Raw genomic sequence first — 16,770 nt, forward strand, 5'->3', positions numbered from 1 at the left:
CTATTCAACACTGTACTGAAGTCCTAGCCAGTATAATGAAGCGAGAGAAAGAAACGGTGTTTAAGTATTAGGAAAAAAGAGAAGCAGAAAGTCGTTATTCATAGACTGTATGATTATAAATGGACAAATCTCCCCCAAAAGGATAAATTATTTCCTCATACCAAAAACAGAACAGTTATAAAAAAAGATTTTTAAAAATGATACCATTTGTTACAACCTCAATAAAATTCCAACTTTTCTGTGGAAAATGATAAGCTGATTCTAAAATGAACATGGAGATTCCTTCAAAAACTAGGAATAAAACCACCATATGACCCAGCAATCCCACTGCTAGGCATATACCCTGAGGAAACCAAAATTGAAAAAGATACATGTACCCCAATGTTCATTGCAGCACTACTGACAATAGCTAGAACATGGAAGCAACCTAGATGTCCATTGACACATGAATGGATAAAACAGCTATGGTACATATATACAATGGAATATTACTCAGCCATAAAAAGGAATGCTTTTGAGTCAGTTCTAATGAGGTGGATGAACTTACTGCCTATTATACAGAGTGAAGTAAATCAGAAAGAGAAAGATAAATATTGTACACTAACATATATATATGGAATCTAGAAAGATAGTACTGATGAATTTATTTTCAGGGCAGCAAAATAAAGAACAAAATAGAGAACAGACTTATGGACATGAGAGGGAGAGGAAGAAGGAGAGGGTGGGGTGTATGGGGAGAATAATATGGAAACTTACATTACCATATGTAAACTAGATAGTCAATGGGATTGCTGTATGACTCAAGGAACTCAAAGAGGGACTCTGTAACAACCTAGAGGGGTGGGATGGGGAGGAAGATGGGAAGGAGGTTCAAAAGGGAGGGGACATATGTATACCTGTGGCTGATTCATGTTGACATTTGGCAGAAAACAACAAAATTCTGTAAAGCAATTATCTTTCAATTTTAAAAAGTGGAAAAAAAAAATACAAAGAGCAAGACATTCTAGAAGAAAAGGAAAACAGGAAGGTTTACTCTTCTGGATACAAAGAGCTATTATAAACATATAAGAATTAAGATATTGCAGTGTTGGCACAGGAATAGAAAAGTAGGCCGTGGAACAGAACAGAAAGCTCAGAATAGACTATGGACACACACATCTGGTTTATTAACTACAGAGAAATGTGACAAGGGCAGACATTTTAATAAATGGTGCTCAGTCTATTAGCTATTATTTGGGGGAGAAAAAAACAATCCCTTACTGCACAACACACACAAAAATTAGTTATGGGTAGATTGTGAAGTTCAAAGAGAATTTCAAAATGTTATATAGGAGACTGTCTTTAGGACTTTAAGGTTTAAATTGACAATATGATAAAATTGTTTCAAACAGGTAACCAAAAGAAAATACGGCAAATAAAGTGACACAGTGGACTACTGGCAAAACCAATACAATATTGTAAAGTTTAAAAATAAAATAAAAAAAAAGCTTTTATCCATCAAAATATACAATTAAGAGCATGAAGTTACAGAATGAGACATTTGCAATACATAAAATCGACAAACAGCCTGAAATCTGAATATATAAATAATTCCTCCAAATCAATTTTTAAAAGATAAGCAACACATTAGGGGGGAAACGGAATGAAAAATATGCTCAATCTCATTAATTATTGGGGAAATGAAATTGAAAACTATAATGAAATTCAAGGATATTCTCACCATAATAGTTAAAATAAAAAGGCTGACAACGCAAGTCCTACTGAGGATAGGGAACACAAAGACTGCTCATTCTCTGCTGCTGCTGCTGCTGCTAAGTCGCTTCAGTCGTGTCCAGCTCTGTGTGACCCCATAGACGGCAGCCCACCAGGGTTCCCCATCCCTGGGATTCTCCAGGCAAGAACACTGGAGTGGGTTGCCATTTCCTTCTCCAATGCATGAAAGTGAAAAGTGAAAGTGAAGTCGCTCAGTCGTGTCCGACTCTAGCAACCCCATGGACTGTAGCCTACCAGGCTCCTCCGTCCGTGGGATTTTCTAGGCAAAAGTACTGGAGTTGGGTGCCATTGCCTTCTCTGCATTCTCTGCTAGTGGAAGTCTAAATTAATATAATCTCTTTGAAAAACTGACACTTTTAGCTATAATTGAGTACTTGAATATCTTGTGATCCATCAGTTCTACTCCTGCACATTTAACTAACCCAAATGCTTATATATGGCACCAAGAGACACGTTTAAGGATGTTCACAGCAGCAAAAACTGGAAACTGAAATGACCATCAAGAGTATAACTGACGGGAGTTCCCTGGTAGCCAAGTGGATAGGAGTCCCTGGGCAGGGAACCAAGATCCCACCAGCCAGGTGGCATGGCCAGAAAATAAAATAACATAGAATAGAACTGATAGAGTGTGATATATTTGTAAAATTAAATACTATACAGGAATAAAAAATGAAAATGAATGAACTACATCTAAACAGAAAAACAAGAATAGCCCATATTTTGAATGAAAGATACACAGACAGAAAGATCATAGACAGATAGACAACAATTTGATTTCCTTGTATAAAGCTTTCAAAAACAGATAAACTAACCTGTGAAGTTAGTAAGGTAGAAGTGACCTTTTGGATAGAAGGAAGGGTAGCCAGTAGAGATGGCCTTTAGGGAGCTGGCAAAGTTTTATTTTTTGAACTGAGTAATGTTTCCACAGGGGTTTCCTGTAGTATCCCATTAATATTGTCTATATTGTGTGAACTTTTCTGTTTGTGTGTTACACCTCAGTGAAAAATAAGAAAAAAGTAAACAAAAATATGCAACAATGGGTGAAACATAATGAGAAAGTTGGCCCAAAGGGGCCATAGATAGTGCACAAACCATAAGTAGTGCATAAATAGTGCATAAACCATAAATAGTGCATATAGTTTATCTATGATAAACCATAGACAGTGCATCACTGGGACAGCAGTGTTCCTTGAAAGGTCATACCCTGAATTTCTGAAGCTCATAGGTACCTCCCAGGTGCTTTACAAGGTCTCTGGTGGGGAAGGAAGAGAAAATGACAAATCAAGATTCAAATATTTGTGGGTTGCCGTTTGATGCAAAGTCCATCTTCTGAGGATATTCTGTGTGTTCATATACTGTCCTCATGCTGCATCTAGGACATGTTCCAAAGTCATGTAATTTCTAATGATGTCATCCATTACCTGGTATACATCTCTCTCATAGCACTAAGCAGACCTACTCTTGCTGCCTGTTTTTTTGCTCTCTACCATCTGTTTAAAAATTACTGAGGGCTGTGCGGATGTGCTGTCGCTTCAGTTGTGTCCAACTCTTTGCGACCCCATGGACTGTAGGCCACCAGGCTCCTCTGTCCATGGAATTCTCCAGGCAAGAATACTGGAGTGGGTTACCATTCCCTTCTCCAGGGCATCTACCTGACCCAGAGATCGAACCCATATTTCCTGAGGCTCCTGCATTGCAGGCAGATTCTTTACTGCTGAGCCAGCAGGGAAGCTCACTGAAGGCTAGAGACTGTCAAATTTTTTTCCTCTATCCTCAGGATCTAATTTCATGTAATATGCACTAGTGACGATCTACTCAACATGTAAATGAAAATTTTATTAATAAATTAAAAAATTACATCTTTCAAGCACCTTACAAATAATAAGATTAGCAGGGCATTCTGCTTTGAATTACTATCTGGGTAATAAGAGTTCTCACAGCCTAAAAGTTGTAGCTATAATATTCCTGTTCTGCAGATACCCATCCATCAGAGTCCCTTGGGAGCTGCCTTTGGTTGAAACATAAATTGAAATTTATTTTCAAATAAACATCACATGCAAATTATTTGGCAACAGATATCTTATCAAAGGTCTTATCATGTGAGTGGCTGTTCCCTGAGATACTGTTCTATTCTCTTTAAAACCAAGAACACTCATGAAAAACATCAGCTTAGAAGAAACAAAATGTGGATCTTCTCTCAAATTCCTTGCTTTTTTATTATTTTCAAGTGACATTCCTTTCTCCCCACCCCTCTACACAAACACCGTAGATTTTAAAAAATTGGCTGTTAGACCTTCCTCCACAATCACAGAGATAACAATGATCTAAGACTGGAGAAAATCAACTTTAAGAAACTTGTTGGGCATACCATTCTGTGAAATTTTAAGAACAGGGGGACATTCTAAAATCTCAAAATCTTACAGGCAGGAGAAGAAATCAAAATTCCATACCTCGGTCACTGCTATAGAAAAGCTGAAGCTGGGAAGCGTGGTGAGTACTATACACATCATCAGAACAGGTCTCCTAGCAAAGGAGAAAAAATAAGCAAAAGCAATAATGTACAAGATCAACAGTTCCTGTTCCATTTTGCCAGTTGTGCAGTTCTTGCACTCCTTTATAGTTTTTCTAAGAAGCCACTGCTTCCCTATTTCCATTTCCCAAATGTTTGAGTATGGCAAAGGGGAACACACAAAAAACAAGGATGTTTTTCTAGAATAAGAGGGTGAAAGGTTTCCAAATAATTAACAAACCGTCGATGGCTAAAAGCATCACAGTGCAAGGCAAATGACGTTCAGTATTTTCATAACTCATTCATTAGAATCCTGTCCAACACGTCAGGCTCTGGTGACCAGTTGAAAAAAAAAGAACAGCATGACTCTCTCTAGGGATACTATAGCCCATGCTGCAAAACTGATCTTTCAAAAAATAAATTAGAAACCATATACCATTAGTTAAAGGTGACAAATCTGGATTTTTCTTACCTGAGGGGGGGGGGAAATTTTATATATATATATATATATATATATATATATATATATATATATATACACATACACATACACATACACAAAAATCACATAGTTTTCATATTTGTTTTTGGACCACCTTTTAAGCCTTGCCTGGAGAATTCCATGGACAGATTGTGTAGTCACAAAGAGTTGGACACAACTGAGTGACTAACACTTTCACGTTTTAAGCCTTGCATGATCAAGCAATCAGATATTGAGATATAACATATAAATATTTTATGACAGAGAGAAGTAACACATATATTTAGCATTATCAATTTACAGGAAGATACTGTAAAATACACTCAAATTTTTCTATAATGAACTATTTACCTCCTCTCTCCTTAGTTAAGAGTCAGAGTCAGAAGAGTTAAAGTCGGCTCAGTCGTGTCCGACTCTGCGACCCCATGGACTGTAGCTTCCAGGCTCCTCCCCCCATGGGATTCTCCAGGCAAGAGTACTGGAGTGGGGTGCCATTTCATTTATAGGATAGTGTGTGTTTAAGCGCACAGCGTTGGAGTCTTTCAAAAGACTAAGAATTTCTGCCTGCCATGTCCCTCTACTTCAGCCTCATCCTAGATTTTCTAGGTATAGACATAAGATAGAGGTGAGATAGCCCAACTCTCATAGCCAGACCCAGAACAACCTGCTAAAACCAGAGGTATGATGAAATTTTAAAATTGGTAGCTTTGCCTCTTGCTCTGAGCCCAGATGGAGATTCCTGAAGCACTCAGCTCTCTGAGGCTGGCAAAGGCATTCACAGAGTCCTCTTCTCAGCTTCACCTTTAAGAGTACCTCAGGAATTATTCCAGCACCTCTTCTTTTTCTGTGTTATTTGCCTGATATCTCGGCCAATCCCATCATCTAAACATCACCAACTAGCCCAGGACTTGCAAACAGATTCTAGAATATATACAATGGCCTCTGTCCTGAGATCTGGAGTTGGACACCCACCCATCTATTTGGTACCTCCATTGGATGTCTAACAGACAACTTAGGCTTAACAGGCCTGAAAAGGAACCCATACTCATTCCAGTCATCATCCAGTCCTGCATGATTTACTGCCAAAGTGCATTTCAAATCATCGTCCGCTAACACAGCTCACTCACTATCATCTCTTATCTGCAGTGCTTTGTAACCAGTTTCCTGTTAGTGTTATTCTTGCCAAGCAATATTTTCCCATAAAGCAAACGTCTAATTTTGTAAATGTAAAACTCATCTTAACTACTCAGCTCAAAATCACCAGGGCTGGGAGGAGTGGGGAATGGGGAGTTAATGTTTAATGGCTATAGAGCTTCAGGTTTTCCAGATGAAGAAGTTTCTGTGGATGGATGTAGCACACCAGTGTGGATGTACTTAATGCCCATGAGCTCTACATTTAAAAATCATTAAGATGGCAAGTTTTATGATAGGTGTATTTTACCACAAAATATATTTGTGGATTTAATAAATTTTCTAAAAATCTCCAGTGGATAAGTAATTAAAATAAAATTGAAACCTAGCACCATTGTCTACATGTTCTCCATGATGTGGTTTCTCTTATTTCTTTTACTCTCTTCACTTAGAATGATCTGCCCCTTCCCCAACATCCACTTAACCCCACTATACTGCTGCTGCTGCTGCTGCTAAGTCACTTCAGTCGTGTCCGACTCTGTGCGACCCCATAGACGGCAGCCCACCAGGCTCCCCCGTCCCTGGGATTCTCCAGCCAAGAACACTGGAGTGGGTTGCCATTTCCTTCTCCAATGCATGAAAGTGAAAAGTGAAAGTGAAGTCGCTCAGTCGTGTCCGACTCTTAGCGACCCCATGGACTGCGGCCTACCAGGCTCCTCCGTCCATGGGATTTTCCAGGCAAGAGTACTGGAGTGGGGTGCCATTGCCTTCCCCGCCCCACCATACTAATAACATCTAATAACATACTAATAACATTTTGGTATTCTGTGATCATACCAACCTTGCCCCACCTGCCAGATTTACACTGGCTATTCTTTTCTGACAGGGAGTCTCTGGATGATAGACCTAGTCTAGACCATAAATCTTTCATGTCTGACTCCTGTTTGCCTATTTCCAAGGTAAATTCCATGGGACAAGGTACCCTATCTGAGTTGTTCATTACTTTATCTCCAGCATTTAGAACAATATTTCCAAACCATTTTTATACAATAAACTTTCTGGGAATCTTGTAAATCCTATGGACCCTTCTCGGAATTTTTAAGTACATAAAATACATAGACTTACACAACAAAGTAATGAGGCTGAAAGACAGTTATCCACAATCTTTTAAAATTTTGATTTAGTAATTTACATACCTCAGAGTAGGAAACGGCAACCCACTCCAGTATTCTTTTCTGGAAAATTCCATGGACAGAGGACCCTGGCAGGCTATAGTCCATGGGGCCGCAAAGAGTCAGACACGACTAAGCAACTGAGCACACAGGCAATATATACACCTAGCTAACGCTTACGCCTTGGAAGGAAAGTTATGACCAACCTAGACAGCATATTAAAAAGCAGAGACATTACTTTGCCAACAAAGGTCCGTCTAGTCAAGGCTATGGTTTTTCCTATGGTCATGTATGGATGTGAGAGTTGGACTGTGAAGAAAGCTGAGCACCGAAGAATTGATGCTTTTGAACTGTGGTGTTGGAGAAGACTCTTGAGAGTCCCTTGGACTGCAAGGAGATCCAACAAGTCCATCCTAAAGGAAACTAATCCTGGGTATTCATTGGAAGGACTGATGCTGAGGCTGAAACTCCAGTACTTTGGCCACCTCATGTGAAGACTGACTCATTTGAAAAAACTCTGATGCTGGGAAAGATTGAGGGCAGGAGGAGAAGGGGACGACAGAGGATGAGATGGCTGGATGGCATCACCGACTCGATGCACATGAGTTTGGGTGAACTCCGGGAGTTGGTGATGGACAGGGAGACCTGGCGTGCTACGATTCATGGGGTTGCAAAGAGTTGGACACGACTGAGTGACTGAACTGAACTGAACTGAAGAACATATTGTCTTATTTTCTTTGACACACTCCTATCCATATTGCAAAAGATGCAGAAAAGATGAGAGAGCACATTCGGGAGAAAACAATTAGGGTGTGGCTTGTGAATCCAATCAACAATTTCAGCAGAAACACTAACAGCTTGCACTGAAGGGCGACAGAGACAGGACAAGATGAAGAAAGGCCGTGAGACTTCCAGGATACGATAGGCAGGAAATGGGCTAATACAGAGCTGTGCCGTGCCATGTGTGCATGCTCAGTCCTGTTCAATTCCTTGCAACCCCATAGACTGTACCCACCAGGCTCCTCTGACCATGAGATTTCCCAAGCGAGAATACTGGAGTGGGTTGCCATTTCCTTCTCCAGGGGATCTTACCGACCCTAGGATTGAATCCACATCTTCTGCATTGGCAAGTGGATTCTTTACCACTGAGCCATCTGGTAAGCCCAATACCGAGCCATTTGGCTGCAAAGATGTGCCATCATTAAGAAAAGGGAAGAATGACTCTGTGATGCCACAGAGGCCAGGGAAGCTGCCACTTCTGCCATGGGCCCAGGGGTTCCCTCCTCAGATGCAGAGAGCAGGCCTGTTGCCCGTGGCCCAGAGGGTGGAGCCCTTACTCTGATAGGTCCAGAGGACAGAGTGTCCACACACACAGGTTGGTTGTCAAGCCTTAAACCTTAGAACTGCAGGCTAAAACCAACATATAGGCAGACCTTGTTTTGCTGTGTTTCACATTACTGTGCTCTGTAACAAACTGAAGGTTTGTGGTATCATAGAGAGTACACTTAGACATTAACAAGTCAGCTAGCATCCCAAGGAGACATCATGAAGAGTAAAAGGTTCAGAAATCACAGGACACAGAGAATAACTGATGGGACTTGGACACCGGAGAAAACTTCTTAGCAGACTAAATGGGATGTGGCTGAAATGGCTGTGATGAGCCCATCTTCAAATATTTGAAAAGCTTCAGTATAGACATAGTGAGCTCAGAAAGGAAGTCACCCTTAGAGACACAATGTGGAGAGTTGTCATCACACAAGCGACAGTTTATGAGAGCCGACGAGAGAGCTTGAAAAGCAATAAAAGGGGACATATGTATACGTATAGCTGAATCACTTTGCTGTACACTTGAAAATAACAGAATACTGTAAATCAACTATACTCCAATAAATTTTCTTTTAAAAAAAGGGAAGAAAAAAGTGTCATGCTACTGAGAGTGACCATTACATGTGGCTAATTAATTGCTGGTAGCCATGCCAGCATAATTTCATAACAAGGACAGTACTCTGAAATTGGTGAGTGTTTTTTTTTTTTTTTTGGGGGGGGGGTGAGTGTTGAATCACTGAAAATTGGCTGATTGATTGATTGATTGAAGCCAAAATTTTCTTTTTCTTCTTCTTTTTAAAAAATCTTTTAGCCCCACCATGCAGCATCTGGGATGTTAGTTCCTCAACCAGGGACTGAATATGGGCTCCCTGTGGTTACAGCATGGAGTCGAAACCACTGGACAGGGTATCCCAGAAGCCAAACTTTTCTATGCAAATTAAAATATGCAACCTCCAAATTAAAATGCTTGACACATAAAAAAGAAAAGCAATAAAAAGAGAAAATCAGGGGGCAATGGGTAGGGCTCCCAGCCATGGCCAAATTCATTGGCATCTAAGGCAGGGCATAGGATGTGACAGCTACAAAGAAGACGGGAAGGAAGCTACACATGGCAGAGTTTATTTCAATACAAGGAAATAAGGAAGACTATTCTCATAATTGCTTCCCAGGTGCCACTGGTGGTAAAGAATACGCCTGCCAATGCAGGAGATGCAAGAGATGTGGGTTCAATCCTTGGGTCAGGAAGATCCTCTGGAGAAGGAAATGGCAACCTACTTTAGTATTCTTGCCTGGAAAATTCCATGGGCAGTGGAGCCTGGTGGGATACAGTCTATGGGGCCTAAAGAGTTGGACACAACTGAGCGAGTGAGCACAATACAACACATTCTCATAATTAGAGACACAAAAAGTCATGAAGCTCCTTTAAAATCAGAGGCAGACTGTCTGTATTGTGAGAAATAGTATGATAGATGGACACTAAGGTATCTTCAGCTTTCAGAAGATTCCAACACTGAATTCTAAAAGCAAGGGCAAGAGTAGAGTTTTAGAGGTGGAACGGAAATGCAGGCAACATTTTTCAAGGTTATTACTCTGTCAACAAGGACATGGAGGGAATGAGAGGGACAGAGAGGCAAAAGGAAGGACAGCTATTGGTGAAGGTCTCCAGAGCCCCAGGAGGTTCATAAAACGCTCTCTGTGCCTCCTTGAGCAAAAGCGACCAGAACAAGGGATCTGACGCTAGACGTGAATAGATCAAAAGTTGGCGAGCCATGCCAGAGACTCAAGTGCACAGTGGCCCTGGAAATCAGTGCCTGATTGGGGTGAGGAAAACAGTCATGAGAACAAGATGCTGAGTCGATAGAGATGAAAGAGGAAGAACTCATGGAATCTGGTGACTGACTGCATATGCAGGAGAGAAAAGCAAAAGTGAATCCACTCCTGCTGACTGACTGGAGGTGGTGGGACAAGCAGAGAAAGCCTGTGGTCAAGGACAAGAAAGTGATCAGTCTTGGTTTTCAGAAGATGACAGACAGACTGAGAGAAAGACGGTTCTCTGGGAAGAAGTAACTGTTAAATACCACTGGTTATCTCCTGGCAATTCACCTATGACCTTCTCGGAGGTGCTGGAAAGAGTGAGCTCTGCCTCAGGTGAGCCAGTCACTCGTGTGTGTTGCTGTGCACCGTTAAGGTGCTCAGACTCAAGATAAATGGGGTTGGTCTTGACTCCCTACTCACTGGGCAGGTGGTCTTTTAACCTCTGTGCCCCAATTTCCTCACTCATAAAATGAACACTGTAAATGTTCTTCTTCATAAAAGAGAATTAACTAAAATAACACAGGCAGTGTGTTTACAACTCTTTTTGGTACATAGTAATTGTTCAATCAATATTTACTCTTATTTTACTATGATGACAACTAGAACTATTACTGCTATGACTTCCACTGCCACCAGAAACAAATCAACAGCAAATTTTGCAATGTAAGTTAAGGATGTCAACAAAGGAAAATGTTCCAATTGGAGTCTTTCCAACTTGGCACTGCCCAGGATGGCCGACACGTCATGGTCTGAGGCAGAGGTCCCCAACCTCCAGGATCTAATGCCTGATGATCTGAGGTGGAGCTGATGTAATAATAATAGAAATAAAGTGCACAATAAATGTCATGTGCTTGAGTCATCACAAAACCATCCCCCACCATCCTAGTCCATGGAAAAATTGTTTTCCAGGAAACTGGTCCCTGGTGCCACAAAGGTTGGGGATGGCTGGCTAAAGAAATCATACTCTGCAAGACTCGATAGAATCCTAAAGTATCACCCCAATCCAGTCTGGGAACCCCCAAAAGTCTTCTAGGATTATCCTTCCCCAAGGTACCCTCTCCGAGGAAATCTACTTCAGTTTCAGGTTAGTTTGTAGCTCAACGGTTTCACCCATTCACTGATTAGTCTATACCTCAATGGTTTCACCCATCCCGTCATATCCCAGGCAAAGTTTCCTCTTATTTACTGGGATATAAAATTTGGGGTGGATATAAATAGTTTTTCTTCTTTTCCTCAAACCATGTCCCTAGTTTATTATAAATTATGACAGGCATCCCTAAAAAGAACAGTCATTCCAAAGGAATGAGGAAGTGTTTAACAAGAGTAAAAGGAAGAACACCGGATTAAAGTTCAGACTTCTGTTGGTTTAAAGTGTGCCCTAAACTTTCTGACCTTGTTTCCTCCCTTATAAAATTACAATTATATCCACTCCCTCAACTTTACAACACTGAGTGCAGGCCAAATGAGAAAATGAAACGTAAAATCACACTCTAGTATAGAACAGTCTAGTGGTTGTCAAGAGGGAGAGGACTGGGGGAGGACTGGGTCAGGAACGTGGCATTAGCAGCTGCAAACTGCCATATACAGTATGCATAAACAACAAGGTCCTGCTGTATGCCACAAGGAACTGTATTCAATATCCTGAGATACAGACTTCCCTAGTGGTCCCGTGGCTAAGACGCCACACTCTCAGTGCAGGGGGCCCAGGCTGGATCCCTGGACAGGAATCTACATCCTGCATGCTGCAATAAGTGAAGATTTCACATGCCAGAACTAAGACCTGGCAGAGCCAAATTAAATAAAATATATATCCTGAAACAAACCATAATGGAAAAGAATATAAAAATATGTATATATATGTATAATTGAATCACTTTGCTGTACAGCAGACATTAACACAATATTATAAATCAACCATGAAAAGTGAAAGTGTTAGTCACTCAGTCATGTCCAACTCTTTGCAACCCCATGGACTTTAGCCCCCCAGGCTCTTCTGTCCATGGAATTCTCCAGGCAAGAATACTGGAGTGGGTAGTCATTTCCTTCTCCAGGGGATCTTCCTGACCCAGAGATCAAACCCAGGTCTCCTGCATTGCAGGCAGATTCTTTACCATCTGAGCCACCATTCTTCAATTCTAAAAAAAATAAATAGAATCACACTATGTATAGAATAGAATCACAAAATATAAGATATTCATCATTTCACTCTATCCACCTTCCCTACTCTCAAAGGATAAAATAAACCGAGAAGATTCTCTGGATACACAGAGTATCACTTCTAGAATTTTCTTCAGTTTTATCATCACTTGTCAGAGTCATTCTGAGGATTAAACCAAATAATGTTTTCAATAGATACTAAATTCAGCATGAGATAATAATACTAACATTCACCGGGTCCTTACCATGTGCTAGGCATTGTGCTCAGAAGTTTTCATGCATAATCTTACTCAATTTCTTAAAACAACCCAATAAAGAAACTAGCTTGTCCCCATGTTGCTCATAAGAAAACTAAAACTTAAAGAATTTAAAGGATGATCTCACAATCAGGGCCAATGCTGGAATTTCAATTCAGGTCTGCACGCCTCAGCCACAACGTCAGGAATTCACTAGCTGGGTGACTCACTCTCTCCTGAATACCAGCCACATAGGACCCATGGCACTGGTGTGGATGTACAGGGAGATTCTCAAATAGGCCCATCAACAATGTAGCTGTGAAAGCTAAGCATCTATGAAATCTCACATAAACAACTATTTAAGTATTATTCAAAAATAATTCATACTTTCAATTCCTACTTTCTGTAATAGCAATTATTTTTGCATCATCTTTCTCTAGAAATCAAGTTATATGACACACACACTGTTACCACATATATTAAAATATTCTATACACATTTTGGGGGATCACATACAATATCCAAATATACATCTTTAGGGAAGATGTATTCTAATGACACTAGAAAAGCTGCATTTTTTAAAAACATACTTAGCATTCAAAGTCAGAATATTTTAAAAGTTGCATAAGGTGGAAGAAACAGCACAGAATCAGACCACTCTGGGCTCACAAATTCCAGCTCCACCAGTTATAAACTTTATCACTAGCCAAAGTTAATCACTTCTTCAAGTTTCCATTTCTTTATCTATACAACAAGACTATTAGTGGATACCTCACTGGGTTGTCATAAAGTCTAACAGTATGGAATGTGTAAGGTTCCTTGAATAGTACTCAGTAACAACTTCTTCTTTTCTAGGCCAGTAAGCGATAACAATGGCTCGAAAAGAGGTCATGGAGGGAACAGTTTCACTGAAATCATAGATAACATGCCATCCACCTAAAACTATTTAGAATACTTATGACCAACCACACCCACAAATAGAAATAAAAGACTGGAAGAGTATTTTCCAAAAGGAATCACTGAAAGATGTAATTATTGTGACAGCCCAAGACAACTTAGCACAAGGGAAGTAGCTGGACCAGACGTACAAAGAAAAACAACAAACAAACCAAAACACAGACACTAAGGAGCAGAAAGACTGCTGCCTTCTTTCCTTTCAATTGCCCCCAGAGATTGGGACCTCACTCTTCAAAGAAGCAGTTCAGGGCAGTGGTTAGAAGGACCAACCACAGAATCAGACGGACCTGGGTCCAAAGTACAGTCCTTTCACTCTCTTGTCAGCTGGCCATGTAAGTTTCTTAACCTCTCCAATCTTCAGTTTCCTCTTAGGAATAATAAACTCAAAAAAAGACATACTTCACAAGGTGGTATGCAATGAAATGAAACTGCTAAGTTCATTATATAGTACATAATAAGTAATCAGTAAAGAATTATAGCTTAATAATAATATAAATACATTATTTAAAAATAATATATTTTTTCAAGTTTTTTAGGTGGACCGTTTTCAATGTCTTTATTGAATTTGTTGCCATATTGCTTCTGTTTTATGTTTTGGCTTTTTGACCATGAGGCATGTGGGATCTTAGCTCCTACATAATAATAATAAGCAATATGGGAAGGTTTCCTCCCTAAATGATATTCAGACCTAAAAGGTCCTAGGGATTAAGCCAATGCAGAAAAAAAGAGTACCTTCCTGGGCTGGTGTGGCCAGCTTCCTACTGGTTTACTCCTGTTGTGATTTAGACCCTCCTTATCCCTCAAACACTTCCCGGCCTGGTCAGGAGTCTTGAACGGTTGAGGCAACTCCTAGCAGGTATGAGGGGTGGAGGGCCCAGCTTAGCTTAGTTGATCTTGAGGATTTGGGTCAAGGGTTGGAAAACACCTAAACCCCATTGATGAAAGCAATGCCAACCACATGATTTATTTTCAGAAACCACTCAGGACATCTGTCCTCCAGGAACTGAAAGTCTCCTGTTGTGTTAGGGGGTGACATCAAGTATCAGGTGCTAAAGAGCAGATCCTGGGCCCCACCCTCCCTGGCCACACTCTCCCTACAGTGTTTCTCACTATACAGCTGTATAGCTGTATCTATTATTTTTACATTTCTGTACTTGCTCGAATTAAAATTCCCAGCTCCTTGTTTTTCAAATGTATTCTATGCATCTCAGATGACAAGAACCAGATCTGAAGATTTAAAAGGAAAAATACATTAGGACCGGAGATTATTTGTTCTTAATACCTTTACATGGATCAATATAGTCATTAATCTATGAGTTCAATCCTTATTAAGCCATGATTAATTTAAAATATTTCTGTATTATTATTTGAATACGTACCCTTCTCACCACCAAGGTAATAGAATTTATCAATACAATCAAAGCATTATTATTTTTTTAAACTAAATAAAGGAACCAGTTTGCTTAAAAATTTTAGTTGGTTAATGATCAAAGGATGCCTTAGAGTTACAAAACATTGCGGTAAACATTTAGACATTACTTTCAGCTTTAGACATTACTTTCAGGTTTATACAACAGAAAATTATATATTAGAATCTTATGATTATGATTTCTGTAAATTAACTATGATAACTTTGTGCACTTAGTGTACACAGGAATTAGTACAAAAACAATCACTACTCAGAGTATCAGAGTCTTAGGAATACATGTAAGTTGCAATTATCAGTCAGCAAAAAAATGACTCTTTAAAAAAAATATGGAAGGAGACTTCCCTGGTGGTCCAATGGTTAAGACTTTGCCTTCAAATGCAGGGGGTGTGGGTTCAATTCCTGGTCAGGGAGCTAAGATCCCATATCTCATGGCCAAAACATAAAACAGAAGCAATATTACAAAAAATTCAGAAAAGACTTAAAAAAAATATTCCACATCAAAAAAATATTTTAATAAAATATGGAAGATACTTCCATACTTTATACAACTATGAATACATTGATTGAAACAGTGGTTATTACTTCTCCTTAATCTCACATTACACACCTGTGTGTTATGCTAGCATCCTTGCCCAGAGAACATGAGACAGTCTCTTTGAAAGCATCCCAGGGGGTCCCTGTGAAAGAATTCTTTTTACTCACCATCCTTTGATTTTTTGGTAAAGATGACGTTTCTTGTACAAGAGAACTTTCACAGGAACCCAAATCAAGAGAGACACTGAAGCTACATAGGCAATTGAACAGGAAACAATCAGCCAATAACGTGTTTTGTCAGGCGGATGCCTCGTGGTGGAATAGGCAACAGCAAACTGTTCCATTATCACCAGCGTGGGGACACAGAAAGCAGTAAACTCAAGCAGCTCAAACACCAGCAGCTTGATTAGTTTTCTCGAAGCCATCCTGGGAGGCCGAGCACCCGGGGACCACAGTCTCCTCTTCTGACTGTGAACAGCATATGGACTCACAGATACTGAACTGGGGTCAAGTTCCTTGTACTCGAATCACTCACCAGTGACTTTATTCTTTTATTGACCCTCATATGGTTCAGTGATCTTCCAACTTAACAACCGAGGTCTCTTAAAGAAACAGAGCCGTCGTGGAAGTGATCACTTAATGTGTTTGCAGATCTGTTACTAGAAGTCAAATGAATTTCAGAATATGCTTCAGAACATCAGTAAAAGTGGGGTCTTTTAATGTTTTTATTATGAATTTGAGCACAAGAAAACATTTATTTAATATTTAACACTTAAGTAGAACCATTGCAATAATATAATTTTAGTTAGAAAAGAAGAAAAGACATAATCCAATCCCCTATTTTTATAACTGAGCAGATCCAGTCAAAGAGAAATACTCAAAGCTTGAGTATTTGTCTAAGAGAGTGACTTCTCATTTCTCTTCAAAGTACATGAAAAGGGAGTTTGGATTCACTTTACCAATTTCCCAACCAGACTTCCTCCTGGTACTTGAAGTATTTATTTGTTCTTGCACATTAATTGCTATGCAACACAGATTAACGTTATTTTTATTTTGCAGGTCAGGAGACTAACGATGATATGAGAAACCTGCTATCAGGATCAATATATGAAGAGTTATCTATATCTAGTCTAAAAGCATATCAAATATTTAAAAGACAATTGTCCCCATGAACATCTTTCCTTCGCACAAGCCACTTTTGAGCAGCTGCGATGAGCGTTCCACTGGGTGTGGGGTGGTTCGATGTATGT

The 16,770-nt window shown here is 39.8% G+C and overlaps 1 protein-coding gene across 1 annotated transcript in view; it reads right to left on the bottom strand.

The window, feature by feature from the left end:
- TMEM236 (transmembrane protein 236) overlaps positions 1-16,173 on the bottom strand; it is a 39,586-nt gene extending 23,413 nt beyond the window's left edge. The window contains exons 1-2 of the mRNA XM_027559835.1: positions 15,689-16,173; positions 4,224-4,296 (exon numbers count right to left, since the gene is read on the bottom strand). Of these exons, the coding sequence (XP_027415636.1) occupies positions 4,224-4,296; positions 15,689-15,945 (330 nt within the window). The 5' untranslated portion in view covers positions 15,946-16,173. The remainder of the gene's footprint in view (positions 1-4,223; positions 4,297-15,688) is intronic.
- Between the last annotated feature and the right edge of the window lie 597 nt (positions 16,174-16,770).

Source organism: Bos indicus x Bos taurus, chromosome 13 (assembly GCF_003369695.1).
Source record: "Bos indicus x Bos taurus breed Angus x Brahman F1 hybrid chromosome 13, Bos_hybrid_MaternalHap_v2.0, whole genome shotgun sequence".
NCBI classification, from domain to species: Eukaryota; Metazoa; Chordata; class Mammalia; order Artiodactyla; family Bovidae; genus Bos; species Bos indicus x Bos taurus.